Source organism: Platichthys flesus, chromosome 7 (assembly GCF_949316205.1).
Source record: "Platichthys flesus chromosome 7, fPlaFle2.1, whole genome shotgun sequence".
Classification (NCBI taxonomy): Eukaryota; Metazoa; Chordata; class Actinopteri; order Pleuronectiformes; family Pleuronectidae; genus Platichthys; species Platichthys flesus.
Window position 1 is genome coordinate 9,728,019 of NC_084951.1, and position 27,078 is coordinate 9,755,096.

General features: G+C 41.9%; 1 protein-coding gene across 1 annotated transcript; it reads right to left on the reverse strand.

Annotated features, from left to right (window-relative positions):
* Positions 1 to 2,534: 2,534 nt before the first annotated feature.
* On the reverse strand, positions 2,535 to 26,949 carry LOC133956979 (protein piccolo-like). The gene is made up of 3 exons (XM_062392358.1): positions 26,932 to 26,949; positions 22,208 to 23,908; positions 2,535 to 2,567 (listed from the first exon to the last, which is right to left on the reverse strand). The coding sequence occupies exons 1-3, from the start codon at positions 26,947 to 26,949 to the stop codon at positions 2,535 to 2,537; spliced, it is 1,752 nt and encodes a 583-aa protein (XP_062248342.1).
* Between the last annotated feature and the right edge of the window lie 129 nt (positions 26,950 to 27,078).

Here is a 27,078-nt window from a genome sequence, read left to right on the forward strand (position 1 = left end):
ATCCAAATTTGTCACCTCGAAGTGGAAGTTGTAGAGGTACACTCACACACTCACACGCACACACAGTGTGTTTAGGTCATTGTCATCTGTCCTTCAATGTGTGACTCACCCCCTCCACCCCCAGCTGCTCTGATTTCCCCTCAATACGTGTGTGTGTTGACCCTGACTAAAAGTATGCTGAGTCAACCTCTATAAAAAATAACACACTTTTTTGCATACTCTGCATCCACACAATATCTAGGTCAGTCTTCACTCTGCCATTTCTGAGCTCCAGTGTTTTGCTCAAGAGCACTTCAACAGGAGAAGCCTCATTTATATTGCAGCGACCCCTGTTATTGGCTCGAGTGGTGAGTGAGATGTGGAAGGACAGGGTGACCCTCTGCTGGTATGGCTGCTCATTTGTTTTTAGCCACATGCTAAGCCGAGATTGTAGCAAAGTGCTCACTCCAGCACAAGATCATAACAGTGTTTGTGTTTAATCAGATGCTGAGTGGCAGGATTTTCCTTGCATCAGTTGGTCCTGGCCTCCATCTAAAAGACCATTATCTATGTCTGACGTTGACATCCCTTCTACACAGCAGCCCTAGCAGTGTGTGTCTGTGCGTGGGTGTGTGTGCAGCTGCAGGGTGATATTTGTGCAGGATTTGACCCAATGCCCCCAATACAATGCACCACGTGGAACACACACCTCCATCACCAGCGCACATACATACCAACCTAACCTAAAAAAAGATGCCCCCATATAAATATGTTGATGTGTTCAGACACCAACGAACACAGTCTTGCAAACAGAGGGTACACAGTCACAAACCAGAGACCTCTACCCTCTGGTCCAATCAGATCTCCCAGTAGGAACGTGCTCACACTGAGCAGTGGAATTATCCACCTGCTCTGAACGACGAGGGCTCCAGATGAATCACACTGCTGCAGCTGTTTTTCTCTTTTCTCCTCATTTACATTTAGTTCCTCTTGAATTGTTTCTTGTCTCTCTTCCAGTCGGCCTCAACTCCTCTGGTCCTCTCCCTAGCAACGTGTCCATAAACAGTCAAATTTTAGTTTTAAATGTGCCTTTGCCCATCTCTAACGATATCGTTTTCCATATATATGTTTGGCCTCTATTATTTTCTGCTTAATCGGATCTGGACTCTAGAAAAAAGTTTTCCTTTAAATTAAAAATACAAAGCAAATAAATACATAAACAATGTGAGAAAGAAGACATCAAGTAAATATAGGTTCTAAAGAGAGTAAGGTAAGGTGGAGGAGCTGTAGACATAAAAAACTGAAAAATGGTTGTTAATAATGGCTATAATATTAATGGTATTTTGGTACATAGTTTGGATATCTTAAGTTTAAAGGGTTTTGCTTGCCATACATGTTTTTGACGTGATTTATTCACCTGTTATTAAGATGATTAATCTGTATTTGTGTGAGTTTACGTGTGTATGTGCACTATTCCTGGCTGTCTGAAGATCAGCAGTATAGCTTCAGGGACAACACGGCCACTTCATGCTGATTATTTGTCATCTCTGGACAGAGATGACATGATGCCTGTCACTGCAGCTCCGATTGGCATTGATTAAGTGTCATAGATGATTCTCTTCCCCCATCTGTTCATGGAATAGGACAGAGAGAACCAGACCAGAAACTGATGTCCCACTGGTGCGAGGGCAGCCAGCGTTGGAAGAAGAAGGGAGAGGGACAAATTGTGGAGGGAATCTTTAAATTAAATTCCTGTATCTGTCATCTAATCTAAGTTTTGTAATCTCGGTAACATTGACACGGATATAGATAGAAAATTATTCCAATCCATTCGAATGATCAGATTCTCAGCAAATCAAGGTTTATTGAAAGATTTTTTTGACAAAAATCCTTAGATTGGTAGAAGGTGTGTTTCTCTTATGTAAGCCTATTTGTTGTTTTGCCTCGATCCAAAGAACTGAAGTGAAGGAGAAGAGGCTGTTCACAGGTCACTAACCTATAACCATTAATCCACACGTGGCCCCTGGCAGGACCATCAATAGAGAGAAATGGTAAGGGACACAAGGGAGTATACAAGACGGCACTGACCATCTAATTACACACTGAGGAAAAACTAACATGAAAAAGAAAGCTGACCATGATTTTAACTTGTTTCCTGATGCTATTTGCTTACATATTATGTTATACTGTAAATATGGCATATTTATTTTCACAGTCAAAATCACATTTTCCTTTTTTTCTTTCTTTTTAGGACTCATGAGGCTCATCAGTTTCATCTTTGTGTGTTGGACAGTAAGACTGGTCCAGGATGTGTTTAGCTTGGTTGAGCACAACTACTGATCTCTGCTGTATTTGTTCAAACACACAGGGTAACTGCTTGTTTAAACGGTCCTAAAAGCTTATAATGATAACAACAATGATGAACTGGTTTGCCAGGGCCCTCCGAAAAAGACCAATAGGACTGTTACTCACAAGAGTGAGGTCCGGCTTTTATTTTATGCACTCTACATCCAACCCAAACCTCCTCTAAAGATATTGTGAAGTGCTGTAAAATATCATACTGCACGGTTCACTGTGCCGTTGTACTCCTACACATATAGACAGTTGTATCATTATAAAATCCAGAATTTAACTACATATCACTGTTAGCAAATACAAAAGGGTCAGCAACAGTTACCTAATTTAGTGAACTGATTTAGTGAAGGCCCTGTGATGAACGATTGGAGCAGCAAATGGTTGCCAACGAGTATTCAAACTAAAATGGGGTTAGCAGCATTCCCCAGCTTCTTTGTTTTAGCGGCTCTAAAAGTACTGTTGAATTCAGGTGTATCCACAGCAGAGGTGATTCACTTTCAAATGAAATCATAGTAGGGGGATATTGCCCTGACAGTCATCATTTACCCTTTACCCTTTACCCTAACCCTAACCCTTCACTCTATTATCTGGTTAAAAAAAGAGTTTAGAGTTACGTGAGGACAAAGTCTTGCAGAAGTAATGCATATTCTTAATGTAAAAACAATACAATACTGGAGGGTCCTGTTTCATCATCGATACATTAGCAAGGTTTAGCTTCGTCACCCTGAAGTCCCTGCAGTCTGTTTGAATGGAGAACGCAATAATTCTTGAGTGACATCGCAGCTGGAAACAGGGTGAGGAGTCAAAGGTGAGATGAACTAAACAAAGAGGGGCGAAGGGTAGCAGAGTGGGAGTGGATGGAGGGATAGATGGATGAAATATAAGTGTTGGATCAATTATTCAGAACAATATGCCTCTTGCCGCCGAAACAATGACTGTCTGCATGGACTGTAAAAACGTTATTGACGAAGTGTGAGCGAGCACTCATCAAATAAAGTGCACACAACTGTATAATCTATTATGAAACTGTGGCAGGACAAACCTGAATTTGGCCCGTCGCCACAGATAATTAATGGAAAATGCTCATCACGGACTGAGCTCAGATACTAGATTGCTAAATTGTATGATCTCGTGGCCACACAGAGAATTCTGACTGATTGACGACTGTTAATTATGTAACCCGGACCCCCAAAAAACGAACCTAAGCATGTCAAATTTTAACGGTCAAACCCAACAGCTATTTGAAGTTGTCAATCAGGCCAGACTGTCCTGTCTCTAAAGGTCTATAACAGCTCCTCACAAAGATAGAAGTAATAGGACACAAACACTTTCATGCAAACACACAAATCACATGCTGGCAGTTCAGACTGAGTCAATCAGTGGAAAAGAATTAGTTCCATAATCTGTGGCGCTGCAGTGACCATGAAGCTTCAGTGGCCAAAACAACAACAGAGAGGAAATAGATCGGCTGTAAAAACACTGCACAGCAGCTAGTGGAAGATCCCACGCCTCTGCGTTTTACTCTAATTAATAAACATACAGTCACTCGCCACTACACACATACACACATACACACATACACTGCATTACACTACACTGCTATTTCTCCACATCCCTTGGGACAACTTAGAGGTAAAGCTATCTTCAACCAAATGGGAAATGTACTGCCTTTCACACTTTCAGCACACACACACACACACACACACACACACACACACCTTAGTACATACAATTGTATTGATTAGAATCCGAAAGAGCTGATTGGTCAGTTTCAGGGCAGAATCTACTCCAGTTGGATCAAGAGAAGGCCTGGCTGTAATTTGATTCCCCAAAAGACTCCAGGGGGGTTTTTCTAATTGTTTTATGCTTGCGTGCACAGGAGTGTGTGTATTTGTGTGCGTGTATGTACATATGTGTGTTTGCTCGGGAGGCTACATCAATTTACCCTCCTCCTCTCCCAGGGGAGCTACAGAGATAGTACACCTGCTCTCTCTCCCTCATTTTCTGTTTGCCATAAAGCCCTGCCTGTCACTCTGCTGCTTTATTTCCATACTCTCCTATATTTGACTACAAATCCACCTTCATTTAAATTCAATACGATAGTATTAGTTTATACATCAATTGTTTATCTATCGCCGCCGTGGGTAATGTGTGAAAACATACAGTGGGAAAAAAACTAAGACCACTTATATTTACACTTATTGTTGTGTTCTTTTTATGAAAATGGTGTAGGTGAGGTCAAGAAGATTAGTGAGTAATGTAGACAGTGATTTAAACAACAGTAAAATTACCCTACAACGGCTGATAGTGTTACAAATCCCTGAACATCCCTGGTTACATCCAGATGTAATAAGTCTTATTCCACATATATTATATGTGTGTCATTTCAGCTGTCTGATGGCAATGTAGGCTTTTAGAACAAAACAGCCCCTGGCTACTGACAGCATTAACATAATAAAATGGAGGAAAGTGCATCATGTACTTGAGAAGATGGTAGTTTAGGCTGTGGACGAGGAGAGAAGTGGAGTTGACAGTCTATTGAGGAGATGTTAGTACATGTCTTTTTGTGTGTGTGTGTCACTTAATAAAGTGATGCATAATAAGTATAACTACAGCAGGAGTTTGGCAGCTGTAGCGAGCTCCAGACACACTTTCAATCCCATCATTATTTTCTTTGATCTCTTTCTGAGTTTCCCTTTTCTCCTCTTTCTGCAGCTTCACCTGATCCCTCTAACAAATTTGTTCCAGATTGCGGTCAACTTAAAAAGTCTGACTTAACGTTATACCTCAAACATGAACACATCATGGTAAACCTCTTATAGTCTGTCCACAGAACACCTCAGTCATAGTTGTCCTCCAGCTTCCCTTACATCACATAAAAACGAACGATAATGTTAACATAGAAAGTGTAAACTCCTGTGTAGAAACGGTGTTGATTGTCCTGTTTGACTGTGATAATTACAAAATGTTTAATAATATATTTAGTGGATCGTTATGGATGGTCAATTACTCCACCACTCAAAATCAAGGCATCTTATTAAATTTGCTCCATTAAGATCATGACACCAGATATGAATCCTGGCAGCAGCAAGAAAACAGCTGAAATCAGCACCATGGACAGAGGCAACATCCAAGTGCAATAACCAATTCTCACCAGCAGGGGGACAAACAGGTCCTACTGATGGGAGACAGCTGTGTTTCTGCTTCACTGTAGTCTCAGATAATAGAGCATACTACACAACGTAATGTGATACTGCATAGCGTGTCAGAGAGTGAAGGAAGAATATCGAATTAGCAATCCAAAATCTCCATAGAAGTGATTCAGAGAAAGAAAGAGGACAAGGAGGGAGAGAATGACAGAGGATAAGAGGAGGCAGAGGGAGAGATGGATACTGTAGAGACCAAGAGCAGCAGTGGAATGCAAACCACTGAGCTGCTGGTTGTAGCTGGATTTTTCTAGTTACACACACGCACACACACACGCACACACACACACACACATGCACACACACATAGATTCTCCATCCCCCTTCCTGCATCGTGGTACAGTCCAATCCTAACCTTTATACTCGCTCCCATCACCCTCCTTTAGCCATCCATCACTTTCTCTCTCTTTTCCCTTCTCCATGTGTTTCTGGCTTGTTCTCTCATTGCATTCGTGAGGACCGTTATTTGTCATCATGATTGTGTAGGCGTATATGTGTTTGTGCATGCTAGGACGTGGATGTACTTTGCATATGTGCTAACTGGCTTCTCTCTCTCTCTCTCTCTCTCTCTCTCTATCCTCTCTCTATCCTCTCTCTCACTTTATGACTTGCTACCCTGCTCTCTTTCTCTCTCTGTTTTTGCGAGAGCTATTATTGCTGAGATGAGACATGCCGTGCATACATAGGGACACATCCACAAAAACACTCGCAGAGGTCTCTTCACATCACCATTATTCATTATGTCTCCTGCTGAGCTGAGCAGAGGAACAACATGCTACTGACAGAGCTAATTCAACCGCCCACGCCTAAATTACACAGGCACATTATTTATTTGTGCGAGTGTGTTTTCCCTGAGTGGTGTTTGAAATATGATGCAGTGAGAAACAAACAGGGCTGTGATGGCTACTTGTCAAATCACTCTCCATTTTCTTATCCTAACCTTTTCTTCTGCTGGTAACAAAAAACACTGTTATGTTTTGGAATAAATCTTAAATCTTAATTAGAATTGTTCTCTATCATTTATTGTCAACTACAAAAAAATCGATCCATCCATTACCTATACCAATCGTCCTTTGAGGGTCATGGGGGGAGCTAGAGCCAATCACAGCTGACATTGGGTGAGAGGCAACCTGGACAAGTCTCCAGCGTATCGCAGGACCAACATACAGAGATCCTGATCTATTTAAATCATGAAGAAAGTGGCTGTAGGTCTAATATTGTCAGTGTCAGAAAATCTTGGACATGGCAATGGCAGGAGAGAGAGATGCTGTTTTCTAAATGTGACCAGTCTAGATTGTCAAATTCATCTCATCTGGCATTTGTCTGCAATGGAAGTGGATTCAATCGACATTCTCGGGTCAGTAGAATGTCAGTAGACAAAGGTTTTATTCGGCTCCAGCTCCGATCGGCAGATTTAGAAACATGACACCCCCGTGTGAAGGCGCTTAGGTGAGAGAGCACCTAAGTTTCTGGTTTGTCCGTGACATAGAAAACGATGCACCAGAGAAAAAAAAACAAAAGGCTAACTCCTCTACCGCCAAATGGAAAGGAGTCAACCGCGTTTTGTTTTACCCACGTGGCATAACAGAGGTATGAAGCAGGTATTGGTTGTCAGTGCACAAGTTAAAAAACACCCATAAGAAAACCAACTAGGAGTGTACAGTGATTAAACAGTACTTTAATAGTACTTTTTGTCATCACATTATACAATATCAAATAGTAAATGAGGTTGGTACAGGTGCTGAACTTTAATTTTATCAATAACATAATTTAAAGGAGGAGTTTGACATTTTGAAAATGTGCTGTTTACACCTATCTAGAATGTTCATCTATAGACATGTAAATATATTCTTTAATCTGTTATTATTTATTGTTTAACTAATCTTGAGTGTTTGGTTTTTGTAAAATTCTCAAGAAATTAAGAAAATATGAGTTACAATAAGTCAAAATAAATTAGATTTTGAGTGGAGGAGAGAAAGTTTGAGTGGGTAGAGGAAGACAGGTGTAAGGGAGGAAAGAGGGAGGAAGGATGAATGGGGGAGTAGTGGAGGAGAAACACATCAAGCTTTTGTCTTGGAGGCAGAACAGCCAGCAAAGAAGATAAAAACACCCCCATGAGCACCAACAGAATGGTATGGCCCACTTGGGAATCATCCATTCAGTGAGCAGCACAAGGGAGCTGGAGGAAAATACAGTAAATGGATCTGGCTGGGCATACCCTTTAATTTAGTGAAAAGGCGTTACTGCTCTTTGAAGGGAGCCGGAGCTCATGGCACAGTTTCTTTCAGAGAGACATTCAAAAGGACAGTCCATCGTTACCTTATCGCTTTGATTCACTACAACAGTGGGGTCTGCCCTATAAAAGCCAACGTCCTGACTGACAGACTGACTGACCGACCAACCGACAGCCGGATGAAGTTTCCCCATAGGCCGTTGCTCTTTCAAAACAAATTGATGTGAACGTTGCAACCAATCACATCACATGCTGAGCTGAATATCCCTGAAAAAAATTGACCATCCAAAAATAGGGCCCATAACAATTGTTATTTGCAAAACCATAACTAAGGGCATTGGGCTTTGGAGCATAATGATACAAAAATATGACTTGGTTCCCTTCAGTTGCACATCTGAATAGAATCAAATGGTTTGTGACCATAACGTCATCGTAATGTCTTGCTTTCTATTCTGTTCTATTGTTTCTTGGTGTATATATTTGATGTAAATGTAAATGTGACTGTCTGTGAACAGAGCTTACAACTCAAGTGTACACACATTTATCTGTATTTACATCCAAATGAGTGACGGCTTGTTTATGTCTGTGTTTGTGTGTGTGTGTGTGTGTGTGTGTGTGTGTGTGTGTGTGTGTGTGTGTTTGTCAGTGTGTGTGTGTGTGTGTGTGTGTCAGTGTCAGCGATGGGCACATGCAGGATCAGGATCTGACAGGTGATTGGCAGATGGAGCTCCAACATTCGTCAAGGCAACCACAGAGGACATTGTCGGGCTGTCAGAGGGAGTTTATTCAGAATAGTGGTGTTATTAGGGGTTTAAACTTCACTTTTCATTATGTGAACTCAAACTTGTGAATGAGATGACAGTGGACTGACGGAGGAACCGTTTAATAAAGGAGATGTCAGTGTTTCATATGAGCTACATGAAAACTGGAGGGGCTTCATTTTTGTTGTTTCCCTTTAATATTACAAATATAAGTTATAGAGTGAATGTATGTATTTGTGTGTGTAGGTGTGTGTGTGTGTGTGTGTGCGTGCATGTGTGTGTGGATGTGTGTGTGTGTGTGTGTGTATTTAAAAAGGAGTCAGAGCTATCCAGAAAAACACAATAACATTTATTGTCTGTCTGTGACACCAAGCGTCTCCCTTGTGTCCTTGAGCAACACCATGAATCCTTGCCAGCTTCCAACCCTGTGGCTTTGTAAAACAAACCTTTTTATTCTCCCGGAATCTATGACCTTATGACTAAGACTACATTTTAGTAGTATGGCAAAATTGAAACATGAAGGATTTCTACAATCACAGGAACTTTTTCCCAACAGTAGCATGTGGAGGATCCATTTAATCATTTAGCGCCTCCAGCTCTTGGATCTCAACCCATCCCGTGACAAATGGCTCCATAACTTGTGGTAACACGCCCTCACAGCCTTTAAAAGTACTTAAAGACTTGAAACTGTTCTCATGTCTTCACTTGAGCTGCATAATCTGTCGTTATATGAATAAAGTTGTGAAAGCACCATTTGGCATCTGTTGTTACAGCTACAGCCTGTCTGCTGCTGTTGCAACAGAAGAGGTGTTTGATAAGTATAGAAAGTAAGACTGGTGAAAGGACCTGGATCTAATATTGTGATATTTCTACGTTTTTTGCTCAGATATAACACATGAAATGAAAAGGAAAAACAAAAAGTAAACTGTAAACGGAGCCAAGTGGAGAGCCAAGTACAGGAGCGAATGAATGAAAACATTTGCAAATCAATGTTCTTTCTGTTTGTCACGACCCCACAACACACCTACATATCCCGTCACACACATACACACATTGTGGGCATCGACTGGACAAAACCGACTGCTGGTCCAATGAAAGGAAACAAGAAAAAGAAAGAGAAAAAGACAGATGAGATGAGAGTGTCTGAGTCATTCACCCTTTTCACTGAATAATCTATGTGAGTCATGGCTCTGTGTATGTGTGTGTGTGTTGTGTCTGCGTGTGTGTGTCTGCGTGTGTGGGTTCCCTATAGTAGTATGTGTGTTACTGTATAATCACAAAAACAGACAGATGCTGATTTGAGCTCACGAGTCAGCCATTATGCAGAATTAAAACCAGTGTGAGTGTGAGAGAGATAAAATGTAAATGAAAAGCAAATCAACGTGTTTGTCTTTGATATGAAACATCCGAATCCTGGACAGAAATAAATGTTAGGGGGGGCAGTGAAACCCCAAAAAGTGACAGTGCTTTTAACATCAGTCAATATATTCAGTCTAAGTTACAGCAGCTTCCAGGTTTCCTGCTGTCAGAGCGTGTATGTTGCTTCATTTACATTAAGGCTGTTTTCAAAGATCCTGGGAAATCAGATATTCTGCTTTTGTGTTAATGGGAAATCTTGTGACAGGCAACAAGATAACTACTCAAATAAAGGGAAAATCAAAGAGCATCTGTATTTACACAAACAACACGTTTAACTGTGTTATTTGGTTGTAGAAATGGAATATGCCAACGCTATATACCATGAGGAAATTGCTGTTCTCGGTTCAGAGACCTATGTCTCTCTCCCAGAAGGTCAGTCTACATTTAGAAGTGACCTTGGGCAAGATACGTAACTCCCAAATCCCAGTTTTCATCACAGATATGCCCAAAGTGCACAAATCCCAGTTTGTGCTGGAGCATATGATTGTGTGTGTGAATGGGTGAGTGCTACGGCACTTTAAGGTACTTTAGGTGGTTGATGAGAAAAAAACACAATGTAAATACAGTCCATTTACCATTTGATTTATATTCAGGTTGCCAGCCTATCACACGGCCGACACATAGAGACAAACAACCAAATAGAGACAAAACACAATTCCCATTCACACTGACATTTAAATGTATCACTCAAAGGTTGACTGTTGTGTAAAGGCTTCTTTCTGATGCTGTCATAGTTATTGGTGATCATAAAGCAGCCACTCCATTAAGGATTCAAAGTAGAAATCTCTGTGTTAGAGGTTTCAGGTAGTGATGACCACCTGCCAGCCGTAGAGGGACCAGATCCAATACAGTCGACATCTTTCTCAGAGCAAACCCTCCTTTCAGGCCCTGCTGCAACCTCTGGTGATATAGGACAAGCTCTGGGCCACTTTAAGATATAGTATTACTCCAGTCGTCCGTAATGACTCAGAAGATCAAGTCTCTGTACTTGGCATATTGCTCAAAGAGAATCCTTCATTAACTCTCAGCAGCTGTTTCAGCTTCAGAAATAGTATTTTCCTTCATCATCTTATCTGAGCCCTCGGGCGCCTTCGTGGTAAAACAGTGCTCATCTTGTTTCCCATCACTGGCACTTGGCAACGCTGTAACTGAGAATCTGAACACTCCTCACGTTGTCCATTATGCTTTGGGGTTTAACGTGTGCTGAGCCTCATTTTGACTCACCAGCTGCATATAATGTGCCTCTCAAAAACAGCTCTGATCCTCACAGAGAAATCTACCACACACACCATCACAGCTCTCAACCTACAGGACGCAGATTACTCCTCCAGAGTCCTCCATTTTGTTTCTTTTTCCATGTCAGTAGTGATGTTATGCAGGTGTGAACCCTTGGGGGAGGATAGTTCTTCTTCTGCTCTGTAACTGTGGATCAGGATGTACAGGGCTTATGATGTTTACTAATTATCCCCAGACCAATGCTTCATGAAATATCAAAATGAATTAGCCAGATGGAAAAACTAAACATCAAGTGTGCATTGCTGTTCCCCTAAATAATGTGAACAAATACTTGCTGCCAGGTTCTGACATCTTGTGGTAAAGCCTTCCCCTGAGAATCATATTGTCCATGTTGTTTTTAGGAGTATATGTAATTAAACTCTCCTCTTCTCTTTTTCTAATGAATCATTCTGCCTCAACACTTAATTACATGCAACTATATCCTACATTTCTGGAGAACCCCAGTTTCAGTTGTTTATCTTTTAAATCTCAATCACTGCTCAACTATAGGCTGATATTTAAAAAGTGGCTGCCAGCAGCTTGTCCTTTCACTCGTTCGGGCTGTTGGGGAACTTCCCATTTTCTCTTCAGCTGCAATGTCCCTACACCTTTGGGACCTTTAACTCAGAATCACACATTGTGGTTCTGTGGCAGACTCTTTTTTAGTGTGTGAGGGGTGCTGTTAATCAGTGTGTAGCCTGGGGGAGGGAACAGCTCTCCTCGCTGACCCATTTAAAAGGCAGTTTGGTAGAGAGAGTAGGGAAAGTAGGGCAAGAAAAATACAAAACTTTAAGGTACAGCACGCAGAAATGAACGCAGCCGAACACATGCATAACGCACAACTATCTTCTTACCTCCCTGAAGACCTGCTGTTTCTGTACCAAAGGTGTGACTCTCGCTGTCTCCTCCTCTGTCCTGACCTAAAGAATTTATTACTGCTTTTTATCTCGTGAAGAGGTGTTTTTATTCCCCTATGTCACTATTGTGAAGGATCATTCCTCCACTCATAGAGCATTAACTCAAAACAACACCACTGTCAGTGGCTGTAGGGGGCGCAGTTACCCACCTAAAATGTGCAGAATTACTGTAAATACAAATATGTGTAGATTCTTGAATGATCAACTATTTGGCCTTTGCAACTGGTTGCAAAAAGAACTCTGTTTCAATAGAAGTCCATCAGCAAACGACCCTACATTTTCTTAAGCACTTTATGGTCCTGTTTGGAAGTCTTCTTCAACTCAGCATGATGTTCATTGTAGAGCAAAATAGCTGATACATCCCGGTATACACAGGAGCACGGATATCAATGTGATTGACAGCTGCTACCGTCCAATGGGTGCAGCTCACAGGTGTACTTTTTCAGTAAAGCTTACCCCTGACTTCTCAAAATATGGCTATTTCTGGTTTCAGAAAAACTAGATGGTGCTGGCTAAAATGCCAATGTATAAAATGGCATTTCATTAACCAATGGGTGACGTCACAGTGAGACTGCAACTAAAACACAACATGTCCACTCTTCAGAAAACAATCAGACAACTAAATTACTGCTGGCAATGAAGGATTATCTTGTTGGATACAATATTTTGATAGAGAATGTCCTCAACACCATTCTAGAACAGGATGTTTCTTTGTGAGCATCCCCAGTCGCTTCTCTGTGGTTTTTAAGAGCGGATGAAATCACTGTCCTCCTTCTCATCCTCTTTACCGACACAGTTATCTTTCTATATGAGTTACACTTGTTACACTTGTTACACATGTTCTTTGAAATAGAAAAGGGCATGTAAACGTAACTCTGACAAAGTGAGTCAGTGTAGCTGATCTCAGATCAACACATTAGCTATAAATGAAGGGTACAACTCTCATTGCGACAAAATTTGTTGCAATGACAATAATGACTGGCCTTACAATCGTATGTAATAAAGACTACATTTTTTAGCACTTAAGATTGTGGCAATAATAAGATATTGCAACATACACAATGTTGGAAAGTTAAAGGTAACAAACAGTCTAGCAGTCTAACCGGTCTTTATCAGTTTTAATCATATTTAACATAGATTCTCTATACAGGCCCGGTCACACCAGGAAATGACACAGCCAAGTTCACCTCAATGCGTTTTTTAACTGTATGGTTCTAAGCATGGTGATACAGTGGCTGGCAAGTTAACTGCTAACACGCTAATTAGCTGGGAACAATCTAGAGCTGCTCAGTCACAGAAGCTCCCTGAGATGTCTTCAAGGTCACATACCTTATTTGAAATGATGAGGGTCAACAGTGTGAATTTCTGCATTAAATTTCAGTATACTTTCACTCAAAGATAAACATTTCAATTATCTTTGTACTTCGGCGACTGTGGAGAGAAAAACTCAATTAACAAAAGATTGGTAATGAACAAAAATGTGTTAATTGAGTAAACATTCAAAATGAAACACAAAAGTACAGCATCCTGCCCTGTCCTTTACTTTCATCTTAGTCACAAAAACATGCCTCAGTTTAGAAAAACTTTCGCTCACTTTCTCTCAGCCTCTGATCGAGGACTCCTGTGTTCAAGGGGGTAAAACCTGAGATAAAACAGAGCAATTTCCATGTGAAATGGTGTGTGAGATTGTATTAGTGTGTGTGTGTGTGTGTGTGTGTGTGTGTGTGTTTGATGTGTTTGTGTGTGGGTGTTTTACAGAGAAATCTGATTCAAGCAGAGTTTTATGTTCAATGAAACTGCCAAAGACAGTAGGAGCAGAGAAGCAATGAAGGATGTCTGTGAGAAAGACAGAGAGTGAAGGTGATATAATGAAAAGACGAGAAGAAAAGATGGAGGGGTGGAGACAGAGCAAAGGGGGGGAAAGTAGACAGATGGATGAGGGGAGAAGAAGAAAGGGAAAGATGCAGGAGTGCTAGTATGGAGGAAGGGGTCGAGGAGGAAAAGGCAGTGTTGTCCTGCAGGACAGGAGAAGATTAGGATAAACCAGAAGCTTGGACAGACAGGAGGAAAGACTGAGTGAATAGTTGAGAGTGAGGTTTGAAACTAGAGGTGGACAGAATGGAGATGGAGACAGATGACAGGGTAGAAGGTGACAGGGGGAGAATCAATGGAAGGTAAGTCAAGGAGGAAAACACAAAAGTCCTTCAGACATAAAGACTGGAGAGTGTGTGTGTTTAGAAGAGAGAGGAGATTCATGAGGGTGCATAAATGAAGTGACCGCAGACGACCCAACGTGCCACAGACCAGTAGGAGTACAGCACATCAGGGCTGAAGCATCATTTTACACCAGTACAGTCTTTTTTATATCTATGTTACAGAAAGGTTCTTGAGTTTGGGAAAACAGAAACATCTCAAATTGAGTCTCACTGTTCCTGCCTGACCAATCCAAGCGCACCACCTCAGTATACGTCATCTGCAGGTATTTAAAGAACCGGCTGAGGCGACTAGTTATCACGCACACCCAGTACTGACGTCACTCTAGAAGGGGAAAAAAACAACACTGGACTCAACTTTGGATGGAAATAGTTGTGAGTCCCTTTCTGTAAAACAATTGATGCAGTGATGTTAAAATGACTCCTGGGAGGACACAATCATTCCTAACCCTTTTCCACACTTTGACATCTTTAGGACCACAAAACACTCGAAACACACCTCCCACCTGTCCACTACGGTGCAAGTCAACCAGGAACACTGCAGCTACACCTTGTTTTTGTACAATCAATCAATGGGCTGCACACCACACCGCAAAGAAATGCTAACAATGCTACCCATGCTAACTAGCTGCTGGCCAGTAGACAATGCTATTGGTGTCAATGAGGTGTGACATGGCCTTATCCACAGCAACATTATTTAGATAAATGGTTAAAAAGCAGAAAACAAAGGCAAACAAAGACACTACATTGTATTCTTAATGAGGCGCACACACATTTGTTATTATAAGTCTTAATTCAGGGTCTATATCCTTCCTTCTGCGTCATATCCGCACACAGTCTAGCTGTCACACAAAGACCACCTCCTCGGCCACACAGACTGTGAAGGCCCAACCGAACTAAGAGGGTCTGGTCTTCAGAGGCTTTCTGTGATCTGCATCACCAGCTCATACCATCCTAGCAACAGAGCTGCAGGTCAACGAGACAAGAGGGCTTGAATGCCCTTTGGTTTTTTAACATTTGTAATTTTAGTTTATGTGTGATGCTAAAGCATTGTACACCGGCGCCCCTTTCTCTTTGAAAAACAATCAATGTCAATGAACTAAAATAAATCCTGGGATTGGTTGGGGCAGGAAGGATAAATCTGTTTGACCATTTATTTCTCAGGCATGAAAGGGCGTATTTGTCTGCCCCATTTGGAGGAGCTTTCAAAATGGTACAGCTTAGTCATGCCTCTGTGACAAAAGTGTTCAAATTTTGCCTCTAAAAGAAACAAACTGAGTCTGCTGCATTTTTTTAGGAGAGTTCTGTCTTGTTCAGCTCTTCTAATGGGCCCAGTTTTGTTATTAATTACAATCCGTTGTATTTTGACATTATTGGGTGAAATAAACCCCATATTTTGAAAAGTAGTCCTGTTCTCATTTGTCCTTTTGACTGCATGGTCTCTGACAAGGTGTTACATTACATTACATTACATGTCATTTAGCTGACGCTTTTATCCAAAGCGACTTACATTTTTAGAACACTCATCATTTTTTTTATGAGGGGCCATCTAGGGGTTCAGTATCTTGCCAAGGACACTTAGGCATGCAGATGGGATAGAGTGGGATTCGAACCGGCAACCTTCTTGTTGCAGAGCACCCGCTCTATCCCCTAGGCCACGCTCTCCCCATGCTAAAGTTACCAAGCTAAAGAAAATAATTGATCTGTCTCTGTTAATGAAAACTAATTCTAATAAAGTATTGTCTCAACAAAGGCTCTTTGCAAATGGATAAAACAATTTCCATTTATGAATTCATTAAAATAATAACACATTCACAGGTTCAGCGCCCTCCACCGCATCCTCTTAAGTGAGTTGATTTTACAGGTAAAAGAGTTCAGACAAGCAGATGGTTCTGTTTTTCCTGGTTATCATTATTTCAATGACTAAGCTCATAAGGCTGTGAAAAAAAGGCCAACACCACAGAAAACCGAAAAAGTTAGTTGCCTTGCAGCCTTCTGAATGCATATTGTATGAATTTTTTTAAATAGTGAGTGGAGGTAGGGCACTGAATAAGTAAAGAGAGAAAGAGGCTGAAGGTGGGCAAGTTTGTTTCTTGCAGACATGACAACAAAAGAGGACAAGGGAGGGTTTTGCGAAAAAGAAGAGGAGACAGAGAAATAGTCGCAGAAGAAGAAATGTAATAAAGAACATAGAGGGAGTTAATGAGGTAGCGATTGAAAATGTAGGAAGGCTATATTTACCCTCACAGCAGGACAGTGATCAGAATGTTGCTAATTGAATCCCACCTGATAAAATGTGGATGGGAGACGATGAAAAAAGGAGGCTCAGAGGACAAGATCAAAGGAACAGATGGAAGTAGAGGCTGGACAGCGGCATGAAGAGAAGAAGGAAGAGAGGAGAGGATGGCGAGCTGTTGTATTATTAATTGTAGTGAGATATCCTCGAGTGTAGGAGCGAACTGTCCGTCCATTAGAAGCCCAGTGGTTCCTGCTGCTGCTCTCAGCCTCTATTTCTGTTCTGGTTTCTTTCTAAATAGAGAAGCATGACTCACTCCATCCTTATTGCCTCCATCTAGCAGCTCTTTCCTTCTCATCTCTCCTTGTTTCTGGGCCTAAGTCGCATCTTCCTTTTAGTGGCTTTCATGCTCTTGGCTTGTTGTAGACTATTGTGGCTCCTTAAACGACAGAACTCTTTTCTGTCTTTATTTTTAGAGTATTGGTCCAGCTGCACAAGCAAATATTTACTTTGGTAGAGACATTCTTGTCCCACGGATTGAAACTTTAACCTTAATTTTCACGTTTGAAACTGCAACTGCAAACCAAATTCAACGTATTTGAACATATATAGTTCAATCCACAGCAGGAGACAACCTCTGCTCCTTTCTGTATGTTCTATTTTTACATGTGCGCTCAACCAGTGTGTGTGTTTATGAGCATTTAAAAGGACACAGTGTGTGTGTGTGTAATGCTCTATGTAATTATACCCATTGGGTGACATCACCTTATTGCAAGCATAGCGATGTGCATGTGTGAGCATAATGCATATAATCTGTTTTTCGTAAGTGTTTGTTAGCCTGGTGTGTATTCATTGTGTGTGTGCGCATGTATGTACATAAGTATAGAGTGCAAGTGGTGATTCCTGCCATTTTTAAACTGTGTGTGTGTGTGTGTGTGTGTGTGTGTGTGTGTGTGTGTGTGTGTGTGTGTGTGTGTTTGTGTGTGTGAACTTGTCTCTGAACATGTCAATCTAAATCCGACCGGGTCATCACAGCTGCAGATTTTGGTTTGTGGCATCTATTTGTCTGGTGTTGACTAAATGTCAAACACTTTATGGAACATTATGCAGCTTGTGTGTTTTGCTGAAATTTTCTTCTGGCTGTTTCCTCGCTCGATTACCTTGTGCCTCTCTGGGTGTCTGCTCTCTGCACATCAATTTACAGATTGTTACTTCCCCCCGAGTTGAAAGAGAACAAATGAGGAGTGAAGACAATGAGAGAAATTGGAAGACAGAAAAAGGTAAAGGGATGGACGAGGAATAGTTGATAATAATGATAGTGCTACATCAAAGATACAATAACTAAAGCTACTCTATTAGCCCTGATGACCCCTAGAGTGCTAAGAGCAACCTTTGAAATGACCAATCAGCTCTGTGGAAAGCACTTACACTTGCACACACGCATAATCAAAGTCATACAGAGAAACTCATTAAATTACCAGTGTTAACCATTTGGCCGTTGTGGCATTTGCCTGATGCAGAGTGATGTGTCTGAAAATAGTCTTATATAAAATATATAAAAATATACATGAAGTGCTTGAGTTGAGAACCTACATTTTGGAGCTTGGTTGCACTTATAGAATGTGAATATGTACGACATGACAGCTCCCCAAACGCTAACGGCTGCAGTATAGGTCATAAATCTGACTCCTTTATATTAGTCTGGACATGGACAAAACTGAATTTAAGTATATATTGAACAAATGTTTCTCAAAGAAGATTTCTGTCATTTTAGTTAAATCTTACTGTTGTTCAAGTGCTCATGTTTCTGATATTGGTTTTAACTAGCTATCAAGCATGTGTATCAGTGAGGTCAGCCTTCAAACTAATAGTGTGTCATGTCAAATTTGGTTGAATTAGATTTTTGACCCAAATACAGACATATACATAATGATACATAGTCACACTCTGGTACACAGCTACCTCTCACACAAAAACATACCCGGTTAGACTAAAAACCCAAATTTGATCATAAACCTGCAAACACAGACACACCACATGTGCACACACACACACACACACCTATACAGATTAAAAGCCACAGTCACAAATCCGTTTACTTCAGTTCAGACACACAAACAAACACAAGCACACACATGTAGACACAAATCCAGGTGGACGGGCTGTTAACATCCTGATAATTGTTGCGACGGCAGTGATGACAGCTGTGAAATCCTGAATGACAGACCGGACAGAGAAATGGCCTCATTCACTCATTCACTGTGTGTGTGCATGTGTGTGTGTGTGTGTGTGTGTGTGTGTGTGTCATCATTCAGTCTTTCATGTGAAGCTTGTTCTCATCACCAAACAATTACTTATTCTGTTTCATGTGTTTCCATGTTGAGATCAGACTGTTGCATAAACAATACATGGACCCATTTGAAACATATGCACAACACATGACCCAGTCTGTCCAGACTGGATGTCCCTTGCATGTCCCATTTAAAGCTCTATTTCATTTATATGGAAAAATGTCATTGCATTGTTCTTCTCTGTCTCTATAAACTGAAGAAACAGAAAGTGGACAGCCAAAAAACGCAGGGAGGCATAATAAGATGGAAGCAGGAATTAGTTAAAGAAGCAGGGAGGCAAGAGGGGGAAGGATACTGTGACTCTTAACTTTTCTGTTCCAGGAGACATCTCTCTGGCTATTTATATATATGAACATATATATATATTTAAATATATATAAAAAAACTTATCTGAATTATAGATGAACCAAGCAAGTCCTACCCTCCATGTGTCTCTATCCCAAAGCGCGCTTGTCTTTTTTTCAAACACTAAAGCTCATCCGCACCATGCTGTCAGACACATGCATTTTTCAGTAAAGACACATGAGAGTGACCTGTAAGAAGAAATGGTGAAAGTAGTCGACTTCAAAACCCTATTTGATCACTATGTTGGCCATTTTGACATTTGATTTGTATCTAAATGTTTATAATCTGGATATCTATGGGCTTCTGCATTTACACCTGAGGTTCTCATCATGTCAATTCAACATGTAATGAAAAACTGAAAAGGCTGCATATACAATATGCAAAGTAATTTGGTCAAAGTATAATTTTTGGAGCCGATGTAGGACTCAATGAAACTTGGATATTTACATTGTTATTTACAGCACTGTATAAAAAGTGCTATGAAGTGTGATAAAAGTACTACACACAAATATTTTCATTAGGATTTAGTTAAAAACACCTCAGCATAAAAAAATGAGGACTGTGATCCCTTTGGTCCCTTGACGTCATCTCTCCTTCCCCCTCTTTGCTTCGCTAACGTCATTTTTCAACCTCCTTTTCCCTACTGTTCTACTAACTGCCATTGTGTGTGTGTCTATGTGTGTGTGTGTTGGATTTTCATCCCTCTGGACTGGAGGCTGCACGTGATTCAGCTCCATGTCTGGTTTCTCCCTCTGCCTCTATCCGGCTCTCTTTCTAACCGCTCCGGCTGCTCTTTCGCTCTTTCAATCTGACAAAATTTTAACTTTTCCCTAATCTCTGTGAGACTAGTCTCTGTCTGTAATGTGTCATCCTATTAATTCCATTAAGTTCCTCTTCAACGCTTTCTAACGTTTCTCTTTCTTCACCTCATTTTGCGTTTCTATTCCAACTCCCTTTTTAAAATCTCTGCTGAAGCATCTTCCTTAAACATCTTTCTTCAGACATCTCTCAATTCAGTCTAATTGAATGTTTATTTCATGGCATTTACTGAAAGTATAATTTAATCTGGTGTTCTTGATATTCATTTTTTGTACCTTATAATAATATAATGCAATATGTATCCTCTTCTCTCCTCATTCTGTCTTTCTTGTAATTACACAAACACACACACTCACACACACACTCTCCTTTTGATCTGAAAGTGTGTGATGGTTTTAATGGTGTGGATTTCTCACGGTCTAAATAACATTCTTTGTCTCCATGCTCTGTGTGTCTATTCACCACTGTCCTTACACAGTGGTAGTAGTAGTTGTATAACGCTTTCCTTTATTATCTCGAAGTCTGTATTGTGGCATTATCAGTACATATCAGTATAGCACTCCGAACTCCCCAGAGACCCTGAAGGCATCACACTCGCTCAAAGTAAATACAACACGAGTCATCCTCATTTTGCATGACCGACTGACTGACTTACACACATCCTTGCTTCTTTGAGTCTTTTCTATCATCATTTGCATCCCTCTATTCATTTTCCTGCTGATTTACTACTGCTACTTCTTTACCTCCTTTCCTTCCCTCCTTCCTTCCTTTTTAATTTCCTTAATGACTGCCTCTTTTCCTTGCATAGTCATCTACTTCTCTGCATTCTTATATATCTTTATTTTCCAGACAACCTTCTGTCTTTTGGCCTTCACTCCTTCCGTCCTTTCCCTACGTTCGTTCCTATGTCTTTCTTTCCTCCTTTCTTCCTCTCATTACATTTCTGTTGCCTTCTCTCTTGCCAATGGGGAAGCTTTTTTTAAAAACTGTTTTCATTCATTAATTATCTCACCCTCTCGCCCTGTTTCTATTCTTTGTCTGAATGCTTCCATCTCTCTGCCCTCTGTCTGGAACCCTGTCTTAAGCATCTACTCTTCAATGCCCCCACTCAAAAAACTATCTATCTCTCTTTTTCTCACTTGTTTCATTTGCAGCCCTCCATATTTCTTTCTTGTTCTTAAATCTCTATTGTCTTACCAACCGAGCATAAAAAAGTGTGTACAAATTTGCCTTCACCCATGTGACAACCATTAGATTGATGGAGGCCATCTTTGTTAAGTTCAAAGTGACACAGTTAGCTTGTCTTTTGTTTCGAATAAAGATCTTGTAAACTGTAGAGCAATGAGTATACAATATGTAAGTCTTAAGTTTGTTTGTATATTTTGCTCAAAGACCTTCATAGATACAACACAGGAGGAAGTTCATCATTCTCTCAGCAGCTGATAAATGAACTTTGTGCATCCTGCCACAAATGAGTGCAATTGCATCGTGTTAAAGGTTCTATCTAGATGTTTCCTTTGAATATTTGTCCCAATTAGTCGGATAACTAATCTTTGTAGAAAGAATAGAGGTTCAGGCCTAACTTCTGCACAGTGAGGAGGAAGCGGTCCAACAGTGGAATGAATAGCGTTTTTTTGTATTTGTGCTGAATAGTGTTGACTGTGTTAGAAGAGATGAGTCTGAGTGTGTGCGTGTGTTATTATACTTATATCTTAGTGAGAACCATTTTAAGCATTGACTGTACAGAGTGAGGACATTTTGGCTGGTCCAAACGATTTCAAATGGGCTGTTTGAGGGTTAAGAATTGGTTTAGGGATAAGGTTGGGGGCTAGGGAATGCATTATGCCAGTGAGAGTCCTCACTAAGAAGAACTACAAACATGTGTGTGTGTGTGTGTGTGTGTGTGTGTGTGTGTGTGTGTGTGTGTGTGTGTGTGTGTGTGTGTGTGTGTGTGTGTGTGTGTGTGTGTGTGTGCGCGCACGCAGTAATTCTACTTTACTACAACATGCTGTGAGACTCCTTTGTCAACTGACATGCTTCATGTTTATTGTGCACTATGCGTGCACTGTATTCTTAGTATGTGTGTCATTCCTCTTACCTCAACCAGATGTGGTGTAGGGTTGAAGCCACACAGGTTACACACTTGGCTTTGACACTGTGTACAGGTGTTGTAGTTGGGTGGGCCAGAGCTGCCAATGTTCAGCTCCGTTTTGCAAAGAGGACAGTTCACTTTCGGTTTCACAGGTTCTGGAGCGGGCACAGGGGCCGCCACAGGCTCCTGCTTCTGCAGAGCTTTCTGCAGATGAGGAGGTGTTTGCTGATGAAAACCTTGTGGTTGTGGCTGTCCTTGCTGCCCCTTTTGATGATGGGCGGGTGACTGCTGCTGCGGCATTCCTTGTTGATAGGGCATGGTCTGCTGATGTTGCTTCTGAGATTGCCCATGTAGTCCACCCATTTTGGGACCTCCCATTTGGCTTGGTGCACGATGACCTCCAATTTGGCTCGGTGCATGAGCAGCCCCCATTTGGCTCGGTGCATGAGCAGCCCCCATTTGGTTCGGTGCATGAGGACCCCCCATTTGACTCGGTGCATGAGGACCCCCCATTTGGCTCGGTGCATGAGCAGCCCCCATTTTGCTTGGTGCATGAGGACCCCCCATTTGGCTCGGTGCATGAGCAGCCCCCATTTGGCCCGGTGGATAAACAGCCCCCCTTTGGCTGGGTGCATGAGCAGCCCCCATTTGGCCCGGCGGATGAGCAGCCCCCATTTGGCTAGGTGCATGAGCAGCCACCATTTGGCCCGTTGGATGAGAAGCCCCCATTTGGCCTGGCGGATGAGCAGCCCCCATTTGACCCGGTGGATGAGGGCCTCCCATTTGAGTTGGAGCATGAGGGCCCCCCATCCCTAATGGTTTAGTGCCAGCTGTCCCTTGTTGTTGCTGCTGCCTGTTTTCAGGAGTTGCATTGCTGAACACCACCTTCCCTCGTGCAGGACTTGGCTGGGTGGAGGCGGTGGGCAGAGGGTCAACACTGATCAGGGTACTCGCCTGATTGAGCAGCGATGCTCCAAAGCCAAATAGTTTGGTTAGGCCATCCTGGGCAGGAGGGGGTGCCTGACTTTGAGATCTGTGGGCCGGCGAGGAGCCGGCACTTCTTGTCTGGTCGTGGTGTCGAGCCATTGACTGATGCATCGGAGAACCACGACCCAAATCAGGCTGGGAGGGTGCTTTTGCCAAACCAGGCAGTGGCACAGCACCAGGGTGGGGAATCCTTGGACCCCCAGGTTGATTGGGGCCTCCTGTAGGCCCTCCGGCAGCCCCTGGAGCTCCAGGACCTTTGTGGGAGTACGGGTCAGACCTCATGCCCTGCTGAGAGGGCCCTGTCTTATTCTGGGGGCCGCCAGGGCCTGGGTGTCTCTGTAAGCCTGGGGAGGTGTGAGGCTGAGTCTGCAGCCCTGGCTGGGATGATGGGTAAGTCTGAGACTGAGACTGGGGATACTGCTGGGACTGGGAGTATGGCTGTGACTCGGAATAGGGCTGCGTCTGGCCGTAGGGCTGAGACTGAGGATGCTGCTGTTGCTGCTGCTGCTGTCGCTGGGTGGGCTGACTCTGTGCCAGAGGTTTGGGCAGTGCTGCTGCTGCCGGCTGTGTTGGCTGAGGTGCGGGTTGCTGAGGCTGGACAATGGGTTTGGCTTGGTGGGATGGAGAATGAATCTGCTGTTGGCTCTTAGAGCGAGGCGTGGTCATATCAATGCCAAGAGCTCTCTGCATCTGACAATTTAGACACAACCACTCCTGGACCTGTAGACAAGAAACAGACAGTTATAATGTTATTTAAACCAACAAAAATACATTTTCTAATAATTCAACTTTTATCTGCATTATAAATATCACTCATACATTCTATATGATATAGTTCCCACAGTTAATGGGATATTGAGGAAAGCCTTTGACTGTTTAATGACTGTATCAATCAGCTGAATGATAAATGTTCTAGATTCCTTGCACATATCAAGTGTCTTTGGGATCTCCAGTTGAGGTTCTGCAGGACTGAACAGTGCTTGGCAGCACAACAAATGTCAGTGGGGCATGAGTCATGACTGTTGCAAGTTTCTCTTAGCAGCAACGCGTTATCATCAGATAAGAAAAAGAGCATCAGAAGAAAAATTGTAAAGACGTAAATGAGCAAACAGAAAGAGACTAAATTAACTTCACTAACAGAAGAGGTCAGTATTGATATAAGCATTGTCTATAAGTCAACCAGTTCGCCTTTTAAAGCTGATTGCTATTGATTACTTTAAGTATCACTGCTGACTCAGACACTATAAACCAGTGTCTTTAATCATTCAAACCAAATAAACTCTGTATTCATTCATTCATCAAACTTAAAAGTTGGAGATTATGCATGAGAGACAAGACATTGGGATGGCGACACATCAAACAAGGTCCATATTTCTTGCCGTGGAAAACAGAAGTGCAGAGACAACAGCTGTAATCAACCAGAAATAGAGGGAGAGAAGGGTAAATCAACCACAAATTGACTGCAGCACTGAGTGATTGCTGAGCCGAAACCGCAACCTGAGAGAAAAGCATTACACCCTTCAGATACACACCAACACATAAATCCACATGGGCACAAAGATATACACACATAAAACACAGAAATCAACTGCTGGCCCAAGCAAGGCATAAAACGATACAAGAGAAATGAAATGAAGAGACAACACCCTTCAGCATCTTAAAATAAACATTAAAGATCACACCTCCTCCTATTCCTCTCCTCCTGTCTTTTTTCTTTCCTTCTCTTCTTCGTCCAGACGAGAGCTGATACTCCCTTGTGTCCAGACCTTGCTTTGCTCTCTAATTTCTCCCGGCTTCAAAACAAAATCACACAGCTTCTTTCCGCGCTGTGTCAGCCTGCTCCCGTCCTGTCTGTCCTTACGCGGCTTTGCATCCACCGCTGCGACCCAGCTGCCATTAAGAGTGCTATTTTAGCTTTTCACTAGCAAGCTAGTAAATCTCTGCACGTTTCAAGCGTTTCTTCCCATCCCTGTCCTTCCCACAATGCAACGCGCAGCTGTCCTGAATCCAGCTATCCACTAAACCCCCTCCCACCCCGTTCCAATTTTTTGGCAAGGTGCTAGGGGACAAGTTTGCCCCTTGAATTTAAGGGGAAGATGTGGAAAGCCTCAGTCACATAGTCTAGCTAAGCAGTTCCTCCCACTGAGCTTTCCGAGTCTGCTTTGCTGTCAAGCATTTTCTAGCCTGACAGCATCACTGATCCCATGTTCTGTTAACTCAGCGGCTACAGCTCACAGCTCACTTCTACAGCCTCACATCCTCCTTTTCCTCCTAACATATTCTCTTTGTAGCCGTCTCCTCCCTGCTTATCCTCTCCCCTCTTTCTATCATCCCATTTTTCTGGATTTTTCCTCTCTCCCCTCATTTTTCTGTTCTCTCTCTGATCGAGGTTGAAAATGTAGGTCTTGTTGCCTGAATGGCTGAGGTGGAAAGATATTTGAAGGTTTAATTTTTTGCTGTGCAGGCTCCTCCTACGTTGTGCTGAAATAATTACATCTGATGAATATGATGGCGAGGGGGGAGATGAGGAGAGGTAGATAGGGAGAAAGAGAAAGAGAGGGACCTGATTTGAATGAGTCCCTGCACGTCTAACTTCCCCCATTATAACCAGCATCATGAGGGAAACTTGAAGAAATGAAGGATAGAGCAAGGGATGGAGAGATGGGTAAGAGTAAGGCTAGGGAGTGAACAGCGGCAGGAAAGAAGTCAGCAGTTTTTTAATCCAGGCAGCTCTTCAGCTCTCGTCATGTCAAGCTTAATCAACGGCACAGCAGCAGAATATCCACTTCGGCTGCACTGTGGCTCAAACCAGTGCTCTTTTCATATCAGTATGGTTACTAGAAGGTGAGGATGGTCCGCCAGGGTAAAGGCTTGTTTCAACAAATGTTTTAATATACATCACTTAACTTAGTGCTATATAGTCTCGTAGCTGGTGTTGCTTTTGACATATAATAGACACATTATGTTTGAGAAAAGTAACAACATCAATTCAATTGCCTGACCCCATCCCCAACACATAATATGCTTAATTTTTATTTGTTCAGATAAAAACATTGGGATTCACTCTACTTGGGCGTCAGCTAGAAGATACATAATCCTTTGTGGCTAAATTAACATTCGCTACAGTTTTCTTACCCTCCCTCTTAAAGGGATAGTTCACCGAAAAATTTAAAATGCACTCATCATCTACTCACTACTATGCCAATGGAGGGTAGAATAAGTGTTTGAGTCAACAAAACACTTGACGAGTCTCAGAAGTTAACTTTGTAGCAGCCTTATCGGATACAATTGAAGTCAATGATGACCTAGACTTCAGACGTAATTAAACAATTAAAAAAAAAACACAACATGGCTCAATACTGCTCGTGTGGTATCATCCAAGTGTACCATCATTCAAATTTCGACTCGAAACAATGTCATCTTTTAGCCTTAAAGTCCACCGGAAGTGCCTAAGCTAGCAAACATTAGCACGTCCAACGGTCCATGAATGTCTCGTAGGAAGGTATAATGGACTTTTAGGCTAAAAACACGTTGTAAATGACATTATTTTGAGTCGAATAATAATGTCGGAGCTAGAGGACACTTGGATTACACCACACAAGCGGTATGGAGGCATGTTATCTCTTTTCAGTTGTATTATGTCTGAAGTCATGGTCACCATTTACTTCAATTATAATGGATTCTGCTCTAACAAAGTTTACTTCTGAGACTCCAGAAGTGTTTTGTGAACTGAAACACTTCACCCTCCCCTCCATCGGCATGGTGGTGAGTAGATTGCATTTTCATTTTTCAGTGAACTATCCCTTTAACTATTATCATCTACCTCTAGTTCTAATCATTATCATTACCTATTGTGACGGGAATTTTACCATTTGGGCATTGATTGATGG

What these genes read in the sequence shown, in the direction of transcription:
- LOC133956979 (XM_062392358.1), bottom strand. An exon ending in CTACACCACATCTGGTTGAG is followed by an intron (nt 2,568 to 22,207) that starts GTAAGAGGAATG and finishes CTATATGTGTAG; the next exon opens with GAGTACAACGGCACAGTGAA.